Below are 20375 nucleotides of genomic sequence, written 5' to 3' on the forward strand. Positions count from 1 at the left end.
CTTTCTTGAATTATTGGCTTATTTTGGTAGAACACATCTTCAGTACCTTCCTATGAAAAGGAACATGGTAGATCAATTTTTTAAAATTCTTGCATGTCTGATTCATTCTATCTTCATACTTGTTTTGGTATAGAATTCTAAGGTGAAAATAATTTTCACTCAGAATTTTAAAGACATTTATTTCTCCTTTGTCTTCTAGATTCCAGTGTTGCTATTGAGAAGTCTGGTGTAATTCTCAGTCCCCATCGTTTGTAGTGACCTTTTTCTTTTTTTCCTTTAGAAAAGAATGCTAGAAACTTTTCAAATCATCTTTTTGATAACAGTATACTGAATTTCACACTGATGTGCCTTAGTGCAGGTCTCTCTTGGGAACTCAGTCAACCCTTTCAATGTGAAGACTCATCCTCTGTTTTGGCAAATTTTCTTATGGTATTTCATCCTTAATGTCTTCCTTATCTTTTCCTCTGTTCTCTTTTTAGTAACGCTTATTAATCCAATCCACTGTTCCTTGTGCACTGATCCTCTAGTTTTCTGTTATTTTATTTCTCTCCTGCTTTTCATTTCTTGTTTTTTGTTGTTGTTTAAATTTCTGAGAGATTTTTCTTCCACTTTATCTTCTAATCCTTCGATTCAATTTTTATTTGCCCACTCTTTAAATTTTCATTTTTTGTTTGTTTTATAAACAAAATAATTTTATATCCCAGAAAACTAGTTTTTAAAATTAATTTCAAAAGTGTTTTCTTGTATGTCTTGAATTATCCCTGTTCTTACAGCTTCCTTCATTCTGTTTGCTTGTTTGTTTTTATCTTTCTCCTTGACTTTAGAGGCCTTCCTCAAATGTCTGGTGAGTTTTGGCTGTTTATGTTTAAAAATAAATCACTAACCATTTCCCACTGAAAGGAATCAAGTCGTCTTGGAGAAACAGCTAATTCCAGATCTAGGGCAGGAAATGTACAAGGTGAGCCTAGAATATCACTTCATACCAATAGAAAGCAATAAAAAACCACCAGGGTCATAGTGTCATAGGAGTCAACTTGAAGAGGCTCCTTACTGGCAAAAGATGGGATAGTCATGAGAGACAACTGCAATAGGTTGAAACATCCACAATGTTTAAAGCCATGAGTCTGTATTAAAAGGAGTAACAAAAATAAAATTCACTAATCATCATTGACAGATACTACAAAGCCTGTTCATTATTTGAAAACTGGTGAATAAAGACAAAGTATCAAACATTTACCTTGTCTTTCTGTACAACTGTTTCATCAGGTAATCAAACAGTAGATAAGAAGTTTTTCCTTGTAAAAGTAGTCTGGCTAATGCATTGTAACCTAAAGAATTAATAGATCTAGGTAAAAATCATCAATGACTGCTAACATTAAAAAAAAATACAGAGAAAATCAGATACTATGCACCTCCTAAAAAAATACAGGCTAACATCTCTGAAGTAATCTTGCCAGAATCTAAACTGAATAAAGTCTTCACATCTGAGAATCAACCTACAGATGGTACGGGAACAGAGGAACCACTTGGACTACAGTCAGCAAAATCCAGACTGTGGGAAACTCTATAGGACAAATGACCAGGTTTCTTTGATAAATAAACTGCACAAAAATAGAAAAAGGAGAAATATTGTTGTAGTCCCATACCCCAGTGGTGAGATTTCCCCTTTCCTGTAGTCTCCAGATTTGAAGACTCACTAGTTGGGCCTTTAAAGAAAGAGTCTTAGTTTTTCTTTCTTGAAGTGAAGTGAAGTGAAAGTCGCTCAGTCGTGTTCGACTCTTTGCGACCCCAATGACTATACAGTCCATGGAATTCTCCAGGCCAGAATACTGGAGTGGGTAGCCTTTTCCTTCTCCAGGGTTCCTTTCTTGGGGAGGGGTAAAATGGAGGAAGGGATTACTGTGTGGGATGGGACAGGAGATCTGGGTTCCAGCTTCTCAATTTAGATAATTTCAACCATGGCCCCTTTTAGACTTATATCTCATCCTCACATTCTGCAATACCCAACAGCCCAATTTCTGAGGCCTTCTGGGGAGTCGTCTTACTTCTCTGCTATATCTCCCTTTGTAAACTGTTCTGCTCCACTACATCAGTTATGATTTGCTCCATCCACTTTCCACCTCCCCAGAATGCATTTAATCTTTTCTCTGCTGACATCTCTTTTGTTCTCTCTGTTATCGCAGATCTGTATCTTTTAAAATTTCTCATTGTCCTTTTAGTGGAATTTTGTGAAGGAGGGAAATAAGATGTGTATAATCAATCGACTACACAGAATGCTTTAAACTAGGAATTCCAGGATAGCAATCCCTAGTAAAGAGAAACTGCACAGTTTTCTGCTATGGGAGAAAGCAGTCAAGAGAGCCAGGAACTGGATAATCTCCTTATAGATTCAACAACTCCCCTGAACACCAGAGACAATGGCTGAACATGAAAACGTCTGAGCATTAAGTCCACCACTCAGCAGAGTTTAGATTTCAAACAACTCTGGAGCTGCCAGCCTAGTTTGGACAATGTGCAGATAACTAGAAAAGAGCTCAGAATCAGCCTCGCCATCTGCCCAGGCACAAACAAAGCCCCATATGCGTCCTGATGCTTATGTACGTCACAGTCCTCATTTCTGCACTTGCAGGACATGTGGCAGCCCAAGACCATAAATCCATGGCAATTAGGCCTCCAGCCACGTCATCCCCTGGAACTGCTCTGGCACAGGTGGCTCATGATCTCCTGATTGACAAATCCAAATAAGCTTACCACTCAGCAGCCCCCTGACACTGTTGACTACTAGCCACCTTTTCTTTCCCACAGCCAGCTTATTAAGTTACACTGAAAGATAACAATCACTGGTGAGCTGATTTGATTTCTCCTCCCCCTCTGCAAGCACAGGAGTGCACACACACATATGCACATGCACACACGTCCACGCTGCACGCACACACCCTCCCGTCTCTGCTGCTACCTGCATCTCTTCAACCACGCTGCTTGAACTGGGAAGGAAGCTGAGTTTTTCTATTTTTTTGAGGAACAGTAGGTTACACAAATTGTTTAATAGGGGTTAGGTACTTAGAAGTCCTTTTAATGGACACTAGTTTGCATAAACAGTTTGCATTTAGATTTTTCTTTAAGGGATGTTAATTATTTAAACTATCAATAAAACACTGCATTTAAGTTTGGTTAAATCATATCCTGGGGCCACGTGGGAGGAGCAGTTGGCTATAAAGGAGAGTTACAACCTTGAGCATACCCCAGGCAGCAAAGACAGTCTAAGAAGCTGGACTGGGGAGCGGGGAGGCCTTGGCCCAGCCTTGTCCTGTCACGGAAGTGGAGGAGCTTTTTGGCCCTTAGTTGCTGTGAGCCACTTGTGATAGCAGATGCTGAAAACGTATAAAAAGGGACCCAAAGCCCCAGGTAGGGCAGTGGAGGGGTACTCAGTGAAGTCCAGCTTTTACGGTCAAAAGGCAGGGCTTTCTCATCAGAGGACAAACAAGGAGACCAGAGGCTGTGGTCTACCTCCAGCCTGGTCAAGGTGATGCTGGACGGCCCCCTCCAACTTCTCTGTTGTTCCCTCCTCTTTGTGGCCAGGTGGGTCCCCCTATGGTGGAGAGGTGAGGATGTGAACATGAAATGCATTTATTTATCTCCTAGGTCCTATTACAAAGAATCCAATCTGAACTCCTGGATTCAGTCCCCTAAGATACACCCTGGGAAGGTGATAAAACCAGTTCCTGGTGCACTTGTGGCTGGTGTGCAGGACCCTTCAGAAAAGCCCCTGAGGTGCAGTCCCTGCCTCAAGCATGAGTGATGGAGCTGGAAGAAGATATCTCCATGGTGAGACCAGATCCACTCAGAGCTGAATGAACCAAACATCAGGCCTCAGCATCAAGCTAGACAGTCCTAACATCTGGTAAGGTAGGGTACCCAGCACCTGTGGGTCAGCTGTCAAGGACACCTGGGGAACCCAAACCAGTTGGGCAACATCTATGCTGCCTAAGACAAGGGCCTTCTTAACATCCTAGAGCAGTGCTTCCTAAATCTGGCTGCACATAGGAATCATCTGGGAGCCTTTAAAAATCCCAGTGCCCAGCCACACCCTAGAACAGAATCTCTGAGGATAGGATCCAGGCATCAGTGCTTTTTTAAAGCTCCCCCAGTGATTCTAGTGGGCACCCAAGAGAAAACCAGTGTCTAGAGCCAGGCTAGCTCCAGTCAACTCCTGGTTTATGCTACTCAGCTCTGTAACCAGAAGGCAAATGGCACCACTGTGGTCCAAGCCTCCACTAAACCCTCCAGGGTTGTCTCCTTTCCACCTCTAGGGGTCACCTTCACACAGAAGACAATGTGCCCAGTCCTCTTTGGAGCTGTGTGATGCTGTGACTCTGTAGGCGTCTGCCACCTGAAGATCAATTCCTGTCTTCTCTCCATCCCCACTCTGCGGCCTTAATTGAGTTCTCCCCATCAATCACCTTACTGCAGTTTCTCCTAACTAGCTCCTCCACTAATCCATTCTCTGCACGGGACCAGGTGATTGGAACACTAAACATAATCATATCACTTTTCTGCTTAAACCTTTATACCTTCAAAATAAAATATGGATCCCTCTGAAGACCCTCTGTGGTGCAGCCTCTCTCATCCTGGGCCTCATCTCCCATCGTTATCAATGCCCACCCTGTGATCCTCCCATACTGCCCCACTCTGTGCTTCATGCTACTTCACATCTCTGTGTCTCCTTGTGCCTCGGCCACCACTGCAGCCAGCATGCCCCCCTTCCTACATGCCTCCCACAGCGCTGTCATTATTTCTGTGCATCTGTTTCCCTTTCCTCACTTGGCTCCCAGAAGACCTTCATTTGCAGACCATGGGAGCTTAATAAAAAGACAACTGCCTGGGCTCAGGGAAGGACCCCTGGATCTACTTCCTCCCACCCACTTTGGACCATCTCTGCACTGGCTTCCCCTAGACCCTGGCCTGTGGGGCTTGGCATCTTGGCTTCAGTTTTCATGAAAGCCACTTGGAACCTAGGCTCTGGATGGGCTCCTTTGACCAACCAAGCAGGCAGGCCATGGGATGTTGCCTCTGGGAATTTACTCTACCTTGCTCCAGCCCAGGCCCCAGGAACATATCCCATCCAGTAAAGGAAATCATTTATAATTTATGTGCTTGCTCCTTGAGGCAAGGACTGAGGGTGATTCACCTTTGGATCTCAGATACTAGGACTGGACCCAGTTTTTAGTAGCTTTTCAGTAAATGTTTACTATATATTTACTCATGTTTATTATAAATAGATAAATGGCATTTCTTTTCCATTTTCTCTAGTTCTTCCTGGACTTTCCCTTCTGAAGTTCACATGTCTTTTTCTTTTTGCTCCTTTATGCCTCCTCTGTGGCTACCAGCTGCAGTGGCCCTGGAGGTCTAGAACAGTTTCTAGAAGAAACTAGACCAGAATATCACACTAGCTCACCAAGGAGTTCTCCCCTTCTCCAACTTCCCTTTGTAGTGAAACCCTACACTAAATAGCCCCATATACTAACAACCATTCTCTAATTAGATTTTGTGTATCTCATCATACTTTTTTCTGGCTGTACCGTGAGCCCTAGAGGCCGGAGATCAGTGTGTCTATAGCCCCTCTGCCTCCAGCTCACTTGTGATACACAGTAAGCACTCAGTGAACGCCCCATCACTGGAGACCAGCAAGCCTCCCCTGGACACAGGAACTGAGCCTCTCAGATGCAGAGACGGCCTTCCTTTCTCTAGAATGTTCAGCCTCTGCAGAGACGATTTGGCATCTGTTTCTCAATCTGGGATAAATGTTCTGGATCAAGGAGTCCCATTAAAATGCCTCCCAAAGCACTTAAGGAATTATGCTTGGGGAGTCCTTCTTGGCAGCAGATAATAAATCAATCACAGCTCAGTGAAAATGCTAAGCTAGAATGGGATCACTCAGGCCAAGCTAAGAAAGCAACCAGGGACACCCTTTCCCTCAAGGCCCAAATGCAGAGACCTTCCTGTGGATTTAGGCTCTGCACTTAGAATGACCAGCCCTTCCAGTTTGCCCAGTACTGAACTGCTTCTAGTGGAAGTCCTGCAGCCTGGAGCCCCTCAGTCCAGGCAAACAGGAGCCCCCAGCTCCTGTTCTCACAATGCAGGAGCCCTGTGTGTGCCCCTGTGTTTACATGGCCGCGACCCCCACTCCCAAATACCTTCCCAGCTGTCATCCCGACAGCTAGGGTGAGTCCACAGCCGCTGACAGGAGCACAGCGTTCCTGTTTTCAACCCTAGGGGCTGAATTCTGAATCTCGCTCCTTGTGCTGCCCTGGCCCCAGCCCCTAAACACCAGGGAAATTACAGGGAAGGGAAGCAAATGTACCTGAAGGAGGGAGACATTGGCAAGGCTGAGTCTGAAGAGGTAGTTCCTGTGAAAACAGAAACAGAGGTCGTAAGTCAGGCTGGCTCTACAGGCAGGTCCCCAGGAAGCGACTTTTTGGCTCCTGCCTCCGGGTGCCAGGACTGGGTGCCAGGACAGAGTGCCAGGACTGGGTGTCGGGACTGGGTGCCAACTGCAGAGGGCTGATGGTGGGCCAACCCCAGGGAGAGCTTTACCTTCATTAGCTCATTTAATCTGCACAGCCATCCAGGGAGCAGAGAGAAAATGCCATGTTACAGGTGAGGAAACATCTGGGGTAAATGGTCCAAGTCAGAGAGACAGTATGTGGAAGAGGTGGGATAGAAACCCAGACTCATGTGCCCCTGTAGGCCCACAGGCACGGTGAGTGGACCTGGAGGGTGGCAGGACCCCCAGGCCAGAGAACCGCATGGAAGTGAATACGGGCTCACAGAGTAGACCCTGCTGCAGAGACAGGGAGAATTCCACTTGCTGGGGGCCTCCTGAGGGCCTCAGTGTCCGCATCTGTAAAGTGGAGACACTGACGCCTGTCTTCCTTATTTCATAAGACCCATGGAAAGAGGAATGGCGTGATGCATGTTAAAAGGCTTTATTAATGTCAAACAGATGTAAAGTTTTGGTTTTCCCTAAGAATTTTCTTTCCTTCTTATATCTTCTTTTGGCTGTTCCTCTTTTGGTTCCTGAAGTTTTTGGAATAACTGCTTTAGAAAGTTTTGGCCTACCTAAGCTGTGCTGAGAAATGAGAGGAAAGGTTGTGGAGTGGGCCAGAAACAGAGGGAGGGGCCCCTGCTGAATGGATCCAGGGGCCTGAAGGAGACACCTCTGGCTCCAAGCCCAGGACCCACTCGGCTGCTTTGCTGTCCTGGTGGGCCTGGCCAGGGGACCTTGGCTTCAGGCCTCCGACATCCCTCCCCAGGCCCCCTGCCTGCACCCACCCGCCCAGGCTGGGGACAGATGGGCTCCAGCTTACGGCTCTGCCCCAGCCGTCTGCTCAGGTAACACAGGCATCTGCTCACAGCTTTAAAAAATTAAGGGAAACACTGCATCACTTTATTCATTTTTATCCCATCAAAAATCATTCATCACAACTTGAAGTTTGCTCTTCTGGGAGATGAGAACAGAGAAATCTCTATAGCCTGACCACCCTAAACCCTTTATGGAACAAGGTGGGGTATAAATGAATAAAAAATTTCCCTACCCTGAATTCCAGAGGCCCAGGGTGTCCCACAGAGAAGTGGGAAACTGTCAGGCAGAAGAGAAGGAGGAAGGAAGGATGATCCTAGAAAAAGGGTTCTCTGCAGGCATAACCAGGCCAAGGTAAGTGGGGAGGAGCGGACCAGGGAGGACAGTGTGAGCACAAGCAGGAGACGTAACCCTCCCAGCTTTCTGGTCCATGCAGTGGGGATCATCACAGGACCTACTGCCTGGGGTTAGTTATTGTGAAGATTAAATGATTTATTACATGTTTCACATATCTTACAGGCTTCCCTGGTGGCTCAGATGGTAAAGAATCTGCCTGCAGTGCAGGAGACCTGGGTTCGATCCCTGGGTCGGGAAGATCCCCTGGAGAAGGGCATGGCAACCCACTCCAGGATTCATGCCTGGAGAATCCCATAGACAGAAAAGCCTGGTGGGCTATAGTGCATGGGGTTGCAAAGAGTCAGACAGGACCGAATGACTAACACTTTCACTTAGATATTTTACCACATGAATGAATGGCCATTTTCAAAATGCTTCCACAAGGTTCAGAGCAAAGGCATCAGGATTTATTTATTTATTTGTTTATTTAAGGTCTAGTTGATTTACAATATAGTAGTTTCAGGGGTACGACTTAGTGATTCAGTATTTTTATGGATTATATACCATTTAAAATATTGGCTTTATTTCCCTGCACTGTACAATATATCCTTGTAGCCTATTTATTCTATACATGGTAGTTTCTCTTAATCCCCTACTCCTATCTCGCCACCACCACCCCTGCCTTTTTCCCTCTCCTCACTGGTAGCCACTAGTTTGTTCTCTATGAGTCTGTTTCTGTTTTCCTATATTCATTCACTTTATTTTTTATATTGCAAATATAAATGATAACATTCAGTGTTTGTCCTTCTCTGTTTCACTTATTTCAAAGGCATCAGGATTCTAAAAGCTACATGTAAAACTGGTGCACCCTGAATCAGGTGGGGAAATGGCATTAATGCCAGCTTCCTGACTGCAGTGCTGTACTGTGGGCAGGCAAACTGTTACCACTGGGGAAAACTGGGTGAAGGGTATAAGGATGGGATCTCTCTGTATTACTTCTTAGAACTGCAAGTAAATCTACCATTGCGTGCACGCTAAGTTGCTTTAGTCGTGTCCGGTTCTTTGAGACCCCATGAACTGTAGCCCTCCAGGTTCTGCTGTTCCTGGGATTCTCCAGGCAAGCATACTGGAGTGGGTTGCCATTCCCTCCTCCAGGGAATCTTCTTGACTCAGGGATCAAACCTGCGTCTACTGAGGCTCCTGCATTGCAGGTGGATTCTTTACTGCTGAGCCACGTGGGAAGCCCAAATCTACCATTATCCTCAAATAAAAAGCAAAACACTGACTCTGTTTGCTAGGAAAATAAGGTCCACACTCTTAGATACTTGTACATGTAGAGACTACCTCAGAGAGGACACATAAACTCACACACGGCATGCCTCCAGTCAGGGGTCCTACCTAGTATACTGGCAGGGGGCGGCTCTGCTTTTCCCTTTTGTACCTTCTAAATGTTATATCGTAACACATATCTGATACAAAATAATAATTTCAAAATAAAACAATAAAATGCATTCAACCCTAGCTTCTTTTTTTTTTAATTAATTTATTTCTAATTGAAGGAAAATTGCTTTACAAACCCTAGCTTCTTAATAGCCCTGTCATGTTGGCAGACCAGACACTGTAACCCAGACTTTACAGATGAGGAAACTGAGGCTCACAGGTCAAGGTCACCCAGGACAAGAACACAGCTCATCTGGTCCAGAGCTCTGTCCTCCTTTACACATGGCAAATGAAGGGGTGGGGCCGCTCAGGAGAGCCCCGAAGTCAAGGCTGGTCAGCTACAGAGTGCAGCCTGGAGGTGCCCAACCCCTTGGCCGTCCTCCCCTGGCCCAGACCTGCTCAATCAGAACTCCCAGGGCAGAGGGCTTCTGAGAAACACCAGTGCAGCTGGAGATGGTAACGTAGTTTGGCAGAAAACCTCAAACCCTGAGGTTCTAGGGGGCCTGGATTTTAACCCCAGACTCTGTTGTTATCTTGCTATGTGATCTCAGGAAGGTCACCTTCCCCTCTTGGGCCTCTGCTTCCTCTTCTTTAAACTGAGGGCAACTGGATTAGGCCAGTGATTCTCAAACCTCAGTGTGCACCAGGCTCAGCGGGAGGGCGTGCTAACACACAGGCCGCTGGGCCCCACCTTCAGAGTTTCCGGTTCATCAGGCAGGGTCCGAGAATTTGTGCTCTAACAAGTTCCCCAGTGGTGCTACTGCTGGTCCTATTGGAACAGACCATCTCTAAGCTCCCTTCCCAACCAGAGCTGGTGGTCTACGATTTTGTGAGATTTCTCTCCTCCTAATTTACTCTGCAAAGTTTCCATAAGTCCTTCAAGAATATATTATCCCTAAATACTGGACCTGGGTCTTGGGGGTAACTGATACAGCAAGCGGGAGGTCCTTCACAAAAGCACACGGCCCACGGCCCATGGCCCAGGTGCAGGCAGCCAGCCGGCCAGCAGGGGGCACCTTCTCTGCGTGGAGCTCCCAGGAAGGACACCAGCTTGGTAGGTTCTGGCATGATGGCTGGGATGCAGGCTAGGAGGTTGACAGCATGCATTCCTGCCCTTAATAACGGCCACACCCTGGGGAATGTGGCTTGCTGAGATGTGGCAATTACCTCCTTGCCACTCCCCTCCAATGCTTCCTTTGCTGGGGGACAGGCATTCAGGCACAGAGAGAGTGTCTGGTAGAGAGGAACAGGGACCCAGGATGAGGGGTTGCCCACAGAAGGTCATCCCAAATAATATTCCCTCTGCTCAATGTGCTTAGAATCCATCCCCCAGTTCTGGCCCCAACTCTCCTGTACCTCATTACCTGGCTCCCACGATGAGCTGGTTTCTGGAAGGATCCAGAGCGAGCTGGGAGAAATCTTGGGCTCCAGGGTAAGTGAAGTTAGAGACCCATGGCTTCAGATCTGGGGGAGGGAGAGGCAGTTGTTCAGTTACTGTTGGACTAGGGGCTCCCAACTGTGCCAGCATTGGACCCAAGAACGGAAGGGCTGCAGTGAAGTAGGGGGCACCTCGGAGATCTGGGCTCCACCTGCCCACCTCTGGGAGCAGACAGCTAGGGGACAGGGAGTGGGGGTGTTGTCACTGCTCCTGCTTTGCTCCCTCGCTCAAAGAAGGGCTCCACCCATCCCCTAGCTGCACAAAGGAAACCTGTAACCATCCTTGACTCCTCAAGACCCTCACCAGCCGCACCAAACACACTGGCAAGTCCTATCCTCTGAAATCCAGCCATCTCGCCCCTGCACCCTATCCCCCCGGCAAGCTACCGTCATCTCTTGTCAACAGCATCCTAAGCGGCACAGCTTCTACTCCTGCCCCTCCAGCCCATTTCCCACAAGGCAACCAAGCCATCTTTCTAATACGCAACTCTAGCTGTGTCACTCCCCGGCTTACAACCCTTTAATAGTGCCCAGTTTCCTCCAGGCAGTCACAACTCCTGTGAAGGCCTTTGGTTTCCAGCCCCACTGTCCTCCCAAGTAGAAGGAATGCCCAGCGCATTAGTTATCTAGTGATGCACTGAAAGAATGACGCTTCAGCTTATACATTCCTTCTCAAACCCTCTACCCCAGCCACACTCAACCAGTGCACATCTCCAGATCTATCCCACCAGAGCTTGAGAACCTTTGCAATTCTATTCTCCCTCAGTGCAACAGCTCCTATGTGTCCCCATCCTCCCCCCACCTCCTCCAAGAAGCTTTCTCTGACTCCCCCACACAGGTGATAGGCTCCCATAGACCTCTACTTGACTGCCATCAAAGCCCCTATCTCACTGGTGTCTAATCTGGTAGTTTGCCCCGGGGGACAAGGAAGATCTTGCTTCTGGGATCTCTAGCCTCTGCCTAGCACCCAGAAGTAATTGATTAAATGTATGAATAATTGTCAACTGTCTCTTATACAAGAAGACTCGGGTTTTCAAACAAGACTCCACAGAGGTAGAAGAAAGGGAGGATGGGTGGACAGTGCCCATCTCTGTCTCCAAGGAGGATCATCCCAGCCAAGGTCAAAGTCTCTCATGAGGATTGGGTGGGCAGAGGAGACCTTGCAGCCCTCTGGATGGATGGGGCAGTGGTCATGGGAGGGTACATCTGGGAACAGTGCCCAGATAACTTTCCCTCAAAATGGAAGCTCACTTCCCCCATCCGGGCTCACAGCCCCTTCACAGCTTTCTTTCAGCCTCTTCCTCATGGATGCGAGGGAACTGACTGGTGAAGAGAGAGTGCTGTGCTATGAGCAGAGGAACTTGCATACTGGTAGGGTAAAGATGATGGGGAAATGTGAGGAGGCCCTGAGCTTTCTTCCTCTCAGTGCATTAGTAACTGGCTCCCAGAAGGCCCAGGGGAGAGGGCAGGGTGTGTGTGTGTGTGTGTGTGTGCCTGTGTGTGTGCAATCCAAGGGAAATAAATCATTGCTCATTATCCCTCCAACTACAGAGTAAAAGCAGCCCTTCATTTCTGCATGACAGGCAAACACTTAATCGCTCCCCGGAGAACTGAAGGTTTTGCAAGTTGGATGTTTTTCAGAAAACTGAGATATGCACCATTAAAAAAAAAAAAAAGGAGAAGAAAGAAATTCTGCAGCAAAATGAAGCAGACCCTTTGTGTCTGCCTCTGCCCTCAGCATGTGGCTATAGACTGGCACAAGCCATCATGAAGTTGCAATGGCATTTGGGCGATCTTAGTATGGGGAGTGGATCTGGAGACAACTAGGGTTTTTAGTTGATCTCAGGGCCACTCTCAAAAATCCGGATAGGATATCATAGTACCTTAGAGACTAAGCCAAAGGTCCTCCTCCTCCAGGAAGCCTTCCTGGATTATAACCTCTCCACCCTGATCTTATTTTGTTCTATGTTCTCTCTACGCTTCCAGTTCCCTTCACATTGTATGTTTTTGTCACTCTGAATGTGCTCATCTGTTTTCTGGGTGGTGTGTGTGTGTGTGAAGGGTTTGCCTGTCCCCAGCATACTGGGTGCTCTCCAATAAGAGCAACAAGTCACACTTTAATCCCCTTCTTCCCTTCTGACAGGGATGTTTCAGATGCTGAACAGAGGAAGAGGTGGCCTGACTGGTCTGCAGCAAACCAGGAGAAACTCCATCTGGAGATGGCTCAGCTCAGCCTTCATTACAGCCCTTTCTTGAGGTGAGGGGAGAGGAAGAGGAACTGGGGCAGGAGCCAGGATGACAGTGGGAGGTGGGGTGGAGGAGGGGTGGTCCCTTTCCGTTTCTGACCCTCTTCCTTACCCCAAAGTGACTGACAAGGGCAAGAGGGAAGGGGCGAGGGAGGAGATGCAACGGGCTCAGCGTGGTGATCCTGGGGGAGCCGTCTTGGGAAGGGAGCCAGCTTCCTCTTATTAAACAGGCAAAGAGGACCAGAGGGAAAGCTGTCGTTAAAACCCCAAGCACGTTCTGAGCACCGTGTGCAGTGAAGGCTTTGGATGGCAACTTTAAGAGAAAAATGACATTCTCCATGATGCGCCTGTGATTTTAATTATAGTCAAATCAATTACCCACTTTGTGGATTAACCACTGTTAGTGTTAACCCCATAGTGGCTTCTCCCTGCCACCTAGAAAGGCCAAGCTGCGGTGAAAGGAATAACATGCAGGCCAGAGCGCAACACAGGTGGAGCCCCTGAAAAGAAACCAATAGGAGAAAATTCATCCTTACGAAACAGAAACACGGCTGTCAGATTCTGTAAGTGGCAGCTCCTCTGGGGGTATTTAGGGGTTATTCACAGATCAGCCAGGTGTCAGGGCAGAGGGAAACTCAGAGCTACAGGGTTAGAAGCTTACTGATCAGTCAGAAGTAAAGTGTAACATCAGAGGGGGTCCCGGAAGCTGGGGCTTGGTGCTGGGCTGGATTTGGCAACTGGAATACAGCATCACCCAGCACAGAGTCACCTAATATGAATGCAGTCCCTAGTGTGTGCCCTGCAGAACTAAAGGATGGGGCGGCGGTGGACAAGAGGACCAGCCCTGGCCCAGGACGAACTGCGCTGGGGACCAGAGGGAGTGACATTTAAGGAACAAGAAACAGGAGTACTCAAAGGAAACACCTCTGAGGCCCCACAAAGTCCAGCACCGTGCCTAGAGTCAGGTATTGGGTCTAGGGTTGGAGAAAAATTTGGTGAATAGACAGGAAAACTCAAAGTTGTCAGAAAAAGGGAAGGGTTGAATTTCAGGGAGACCAGAAGGCCTGAGGAGGGAAAACAAAGATGACTCCACTCTCTGGGGCTGTCAGTCTAGGATGACAGACCACCTCCCCTCTCCTGGGACTCAGGGAATTCCTGTCACTTCACGTCAACTGTCTGTGTCAACTCTAACCTCATTCATTCCTTCTGAAAGGATGTGGGGTGGGAAGTCAGTTTCATTCAAGTACTTTACAGCTGAAGATCAGAACTGGTGCCAAGGAAGCCAAGTTTTTAAGGAACACGTCTTTACATCTCTCCACCCTCGTCCCATCACACCCAGTTTGTACCAATACAGACCAGCCTGGCTGAGCAACAGGGATTCCCCTGCTCTCCTTCCACTGTCTCTGCTCCCAGATCCAACCATGCCCCAGCAAAGCCCCTGAGAAGAAAGTGTTCATTAGGAGCTGCCACAAGGGGGTCCTCATATGACAAGGCCAGCCTCAGAATCCTGCTCCTCGGTCCTTCCCATCAGCAGCAGCCACCAGCATGCCAGGAGCCATCAGAAGTCTGAGGGTGTGCGTGTGTTTTGTAGGTTTAGGGACACTGCTAATTTACTTTAATCCACTTAAGCCTTCAAAGCCTCGGATCCGAGCTCCAACAAGACAGCACAGAGAAGACGGCTGGAAACTCTCCTCCCTGAGCGGGAGCCAGTCCACAGCTGGGAATCCCGCACATCTGAAAGGCCCCCAGCCTCCCCACCTTGCTGCCCCAGCTCCTATCCATACTGCCTTCCCCACTCCCCAGATCCCATGCCTGCCTCAGTCTCATGGATTCATTTCTCCACTCTGGTTTCTATCTTGCCCCTCTAAGCTGGCTGTGTGGAATCTCACCGGACAGGCTGCCAGGGCACCTGAGTTTGGAGTACCTGCCCTCTGCCCCGGGAAGTGCGAAGAACCCCGGATGGGAGTCAGGAGGCCAACACTGAGACCCAGGTCTGACAAATCCCTCTAACCGTCTACACCTCAGCCCGCCTTTTTGTAAACAGAGATGAGTCCTTGCCCTGCTGTGCTGCCAGGGTTATTGTGAAGAGGAAAAAGCAGATAGTTTATCAAGCTTAAGAACCTGGGGACTACTGAGACCACATCTGCTGATCCTCATGTGAGCTGCCACATAGGTGATGGATCCTAACACCCCTAGTGACCCCCAAATTGGCTAACAGGTCGAGGGAGAACATGCAAGATGCTCTGGTATTTGTGTTTTATTTTTAGATTATCATCAAATATATATCATTTTAGAAACTCTTATTGAGAACTTATGGACCCCTCAGAATATGTCCAGTGATTCACAAACCCCAGCTTGGGAAAGACTTTAACAGGACACTCTCACGAGCAGAAGGAAGCTTTCCAGAGATCTCCAGGCATTCCCTCATGTGTGAGTCACCCTCATTCTTCCCCAGGGAAACCAAGAAGCAGAGCTCATGCTGCCAGAAGAGCTACAGCTGAGATGACCCACCAACCCCAGGCCACCCCACCCTGGGCAGCCAAAACCTCATTCTCTAGCAATGGAATTCTAGGGAAGGACCCCAGGGAAACATGGAGAAAGAGTTGAAGGAATTGTCTGCAGACAAAATCAGATCCTCCAGCCCACTGCTACCCATTCCTCTTACACCTACCCCCAGAGGAAGAGTCTTCGTACCCTACAGAAAATGACTTCCAACATCCAGAGAGACCCTGCAGAGGGCCCACCTAAGTCCTTCAGGACACAGTTACTGCAAGAAAGGACCCAGCGGGAAGTGGCTCTCACCTGCAAAGGCCACGATGGGGTGTTCCCTCAGGGAGCACAGCTGCTGCTCACCGCTGGCTTCACCGGCGACATCCTGGGAGCTGGCGAGGTGCACTAGCAGCAGTGTGACAGCCAGGGGTCCTGGGAACACCATGGTGGGCCCCTCTGTGGTGCCGGCTCCGGAGGCAGGCTGGGCGGAGACCTGCAATGCAAACGCTCACTCACCACGCGCTCCCTCGGCAATGCCCACCTCTCCCGATTTCCTGTGTGCTTGTCAGTGGCCCCGCAGGATCTGTTTGTTTGTTTAAATGAAATTTATATTTTATTTATGATACTTAAGAGTTTGCTCTGCTCCAGTAATATAAAGTTATAGATCATATCTTGAAAGCTAATTTCCCTCATAATGGTATTCTGGACAAAACTGACAAATTATAGAGCTTTTTCTATTATGATCCCAAATGGTTTAAAATTTATTTTAATGATAAAGGTGGTATCTTAGGGATTTTAATAAATGGAGTTAGGATAAGTGGGTAGCCATTTGTAAAAAGATAAATTTAGATCCATAACTCTCACCAACTAGGGAAAATTCCACTGGATGAAAGATTTAAATGTTAAGGATAAAAGCAGAAAAATACTAGAAGAAAATGTGGGCAGAATTCTTTATAACCTTGGAGTGGAGAACCATGACTCAAAATCCAGAAGCTATTAAACAAAAGATTGACAAATTTAACTACATAAAAATCACGAACTTCTGCAAGCTCCTCCCCACCCCCTACAAAAAACAAACATCCAGCAAAATCAAAAGGCAAATGACAAACAAGGGAAAAGATTAGCAGTTTGTGGCAGACACAAGGGGCTAAGATCCCTAATATATAAAGAATTCCTGAGAATCCAGGGGAAAAAGACAACAATCCAGTAGAAAAATGGCAAAGAATTTAAATTCAAATAGGGCTTTAAAATATGAATGACACTACTCTCATTCATAATAAGAGCAACTCAAATTAAAAGTTGAACTGAGGTAAGGCTGCTCATATATCAATTCTGCACACATTCAAGTGAGATGACAACTCTTGGGGAGGTAGTGGGAAAGGGGTGCTCATAAGCTGCTGGCGTGCACGCATGCAAAGCCGCTTCAGTTGTCTCTGATTCTTTGCGACCCTATGAACTGTAGCCCATAGTTGTCTCTGATTCTTTGCGACCCTATGAACTGTAGCCCACCAGGCTCCTCTGTCCATGGGGATTCTCCAGGCAAGAATACTGGAGTGGGTTGCTGTGCCCTCCTCCAGGGGATCTTTATGACCCAGGGATGGAACCCATGCCTCTTGTGTCTCCTGCATTGGCAGGTGGGTTCTTTACCACTACCCCTTACAATGCTGGATGGTGTACAAAATGATACAACCCCATGGAAGCGGACCTAACAACATCTGGCAAAACAACAGAGGCATGACCCCCTTTGACCTAATTCCCTGGAGTAAACCAGTGCTACTCGAAGTGTGGTCCACAAGCTGTGACCACTCTGAGGTAAGATAAATGAAGAATTTGGATAGTATAAAACCTTTATAGTAATTTGACAGGGTAATTTTTATGTCTATTGGATCTAATAACAAAATATGTGGACTTGTATTTTGCCTAGTTTTTTTTTTTTCAATTCACTTCTTAAGAAATTCGCTTTGATTGAATTTTACATAAGTATCCATCTGCTGCTGCTGCTAAGTCGCTTCAATCGTGTCTGACTCTGTGCGACCCCAGAGACGGCAGCCTACCAGGCTCCCCAGTCCCTGGGATTCTCCAGGCAAGAACACTGGAGTGGGTTGCCATTTCCTTCTCCAATGCATGAAAGTGAAAAGTGAAAGTGAAGTCGCTCAGTCATGCCCGACTCCTAGCAACCCCATGGACTGCAGCCTACCAGGCTCCTCCATCCATGGGATTCTCCAGGCAAGAGTACTGGCGTGGGGTGCCATTGCCTTCTCCAAGTATCCGTCTGCAGCAGACTGCATATGGGAAAGTAAAACCTGCTCCTTCACCATAGTTAGTTAAGAAACAAGAATAGGTGACTGGTACACCTGCAAAGTGACTTATACACGAGATTATTCCTTGCGGCACTTTTTTTTTTTAATGACAAAAGACAAGTAACAACCAAATATCCAGCAAATGGAGACTGCTTAAAAAAGCCACGGTGTATCAGCTACAGAAAAGAATGGGGGGTTGGTCTTCAGATTTTGTTGTGGAGGAGTCTCCAGGTATATTAAGTGAAAAAAACAAGGTGCGTAACAGTGTAATATGCTGTTACATACTACATGTTACACTTTGTGTAAAAAAGAGGGTAGAAATAAGAATATATATTTATATTTGCTTATATTAGCATTACAATACAGTGGAAAAAATAAACCCAAACTAATTTTTTAAAAAAAAGGACAGTTAAAAGTAGCAAAATGGTGATCCAGGTGTCTCAATATATACTTTTTATATAATATTTTCACTATTGAATATTAAATATGCTTAATAACATCTATTCAATTTAAAAAAAAGCTGGCTTAAAGCTCAACATTCAAAGACTAAGATCATGGCATCTGGCCCCATTACTTCATAGCAGATAGATGGGGAAACAGTGACAGACTTTAGTTTTAGTTTCTTGGGCTCCAAAATCACTGCAGATGGTGACTGCAGCCATGAAATTAAAAGACAAAGAAGGAAAACTATGACCAACCTAGACAGCATATTAAAAAGCAGAGATATTACTTTGCCAACAAAGCTCCATCTAGTCAAAGCTATATGGTTTTTCCAGTATTTATGTATGGATGTGAGAGTTGAACCATAAAGAAAGCTGAGCACCAAAGAACTGATGCTTTTGAACTATGGTGTTGGAGAAGACTCTTGAGAGTCCCTTGGACTGCAAGGATATCCAACCGGTCTATCCCAAAGGAAATCAATCCTGAATATTCATTGGAAGGACTGATGCTGAAGCAGGCGCTCCAATACTTTGGCCACCTGATGTGAGGAGCTGACTCATTGGAAAAGACCCTGATGCCAGGAAAGACTAAGGGCAGGAGGAGAAGGGGACGACAGAGGATGAGATGGTTGGATGGCATCACTGACTCAATGGACATGAGTTTGAGTAAGCTCTGTGACTTGGTGATGGACAGGGAAGCCTGGTGTGCTGCAGTTCATGGGGTCGCAAAGAGTCAGACATGACTGAGTGAACTGAACTGAACTGATTCAATAAAAATTTTAAAAATTAGTGTTGGTTCCTTAAAACTTCTAATACACAGAGTTGCCCAACAGTTCCTCTGGAGCCTGACTCAGACGCTCTGTATCATGTCCCACCTCTCTCCTTCCCCAGTCCATGCAGTGTGTCATCAAGTCCTGTTGACTCCACACCCTTTACATGTCCCGAACTCACGAAGTAGCCTCCTTGGTGTCACTTTCATTATCTGTGAAGTGAAAGGTTGAACTAGATCAGGGATTCCCGGCTGGGATAGCAGCAAATTGGAATCACTTCCACTGGAGGTGGAGTCCTGGGACCAGTAGGTGAGTGATCCCTAAGGTGATTCTGACAAGTCTCCCCAACACTGAGAGGCCCCTGGGGTTCCTTGATGCTCAAGATCGTTTTTACTCCTAATCTCTCCTCTCTCTTCTCTCCTCACTGCCTCTACTTACCCCAGGTTTGGAAAACTACAGCAGGATGTCTCTTCCTGTTTCTCCTGTGTGTAAAATAAGATAAAACCTATCACTGCATTGATGCAAGGCTTCGAGGAAGCATCCCTGTGACCACACAGTCCATGAACCTTTACCCTGCCCCATCCTGCACCTCACAGGTCATTAGCCCCCAGAGCACCTCTTTAATCTCAATCTCAGGCTCAACTGGCTGTTCCTTCCCAGGAGAGCCTGGCCATCTCTCTGAGCAGAAACCCTCTGGGAGGGAGATTTGGCCCCAACTTACTCCCTGGAGCTATTTTTCATACAGCTGTTCACAGAACTTATTCCTCAGTGCTAAGCTGGGTCCTTCCTGCTGCAAAGGGTTTGGCACTGCTCTCCTATCCCAGGTGCCAGCATCTCCTTTCCTTGACACGGATTCCTGGGCTCAAGAGACTGAGGGATCAAAAGGCAGGGCCAACTCTCTAGAGCCAGTCAACCTGAGTTCAAATTCCAGCCTTCTCCTTACCAACTGTGCAACTCTGGGAAAGAATACTTAACCTCTCCCTGCCTTAGTTTCCACAAATTGGGAGTGAGAGTAACAACATCAACTCCCTCAGCATCTGTAAAAGTTAAGAGAGTTACAAGTGGCTGCACCTGTGGGTTCTGCATCTCACCAATATGGATTGAAAATATTCTGGAAAAAAATTCCAAAAAGTTCCAAAAAGCAAAACTTGAATTTGATGTGCCCCCAGCAACTGTTTACATAGCATTTAAATTGTATTTACAACTATTTACATGTCATTTACATAATATTAGTAATCTAGAGATGATTTAAAGTGTATGGGAAGATGTGCATAGGTTATAAGCAAATACTGTACACCATTTTCTATTAGGCAGTTGAGCATCTGAGGGTTTTGGTATGGGGAGAGTGGTCCGGAACCAGTCCCCCATGGATGCTGGAGTGTACTACCTCTTAAAGGCATAGAACAGTGCCTGGCAGACAGTGAGCATTAATTAGAGCTATTCTGGTGCCTTGAGGGAAGAGGAGCAGGGAGGCCTGGGAAATTCCCTCATGTCCTTGGGCTGGAGGCCTTTCTGTTTTCTCCTCTACTCTTTTTCCTTCTCCTTGCTGTGGGCCT

At 46.9% G+C, this 20375-nt stretch overlaps 1 protein-coding gene across 2 annotated transcripts in view; it reads right to left on the minus strand.

Moving 5' to 3' along the window:
- Positions 1-20375, minus strand: part of SEMA5B (semaphorin 5B) — a 123962-nt gene that overhangs the window by 22874 nt on the left and 80713 nt on the right. Inside the window, exons 2-4 of one of the 2 annotated variants that reach the window (XM_027535536.1) lie at positions 15622-15802; positions 10501-10600; positions 6362-6407 (exon numbers count right to left, since the gene is read on the minus strand). In XM_027535536.1, coding sequence (XP_027391337.1) covers positions 6362-6407; positions 10501-10600; positions 15622-15754 — 279 coding nt within the window. In that variant the 5' untranslated portion in view covers positions 15755-15802. Of the gene's footprint in view, positions 1-6361; positions 6408-10492; positions 10601-15621; positions 15803-20375 lie in introns of those variants that run through there. The other variant, XM_027535546.1, reaches the window with a different exon arrangement.

Source organism: Bos indicus x Bos taurus, chromosome 1 (assembly GCF_003369695.1).
Source record: "Bos indicus x Bos taurus breed Angus x Brahman F1 hybrid chromosome 1, Bos_hybrid_MaternalHap_v2.0, whole genome shotgun sequence".
Taxonomy (NCBI): Eukaryota; Metazoa; Chordata; class Mammalia; order Artiodactyla; family Bovidae; genus Bos; species Bos indicus x Bos taurus.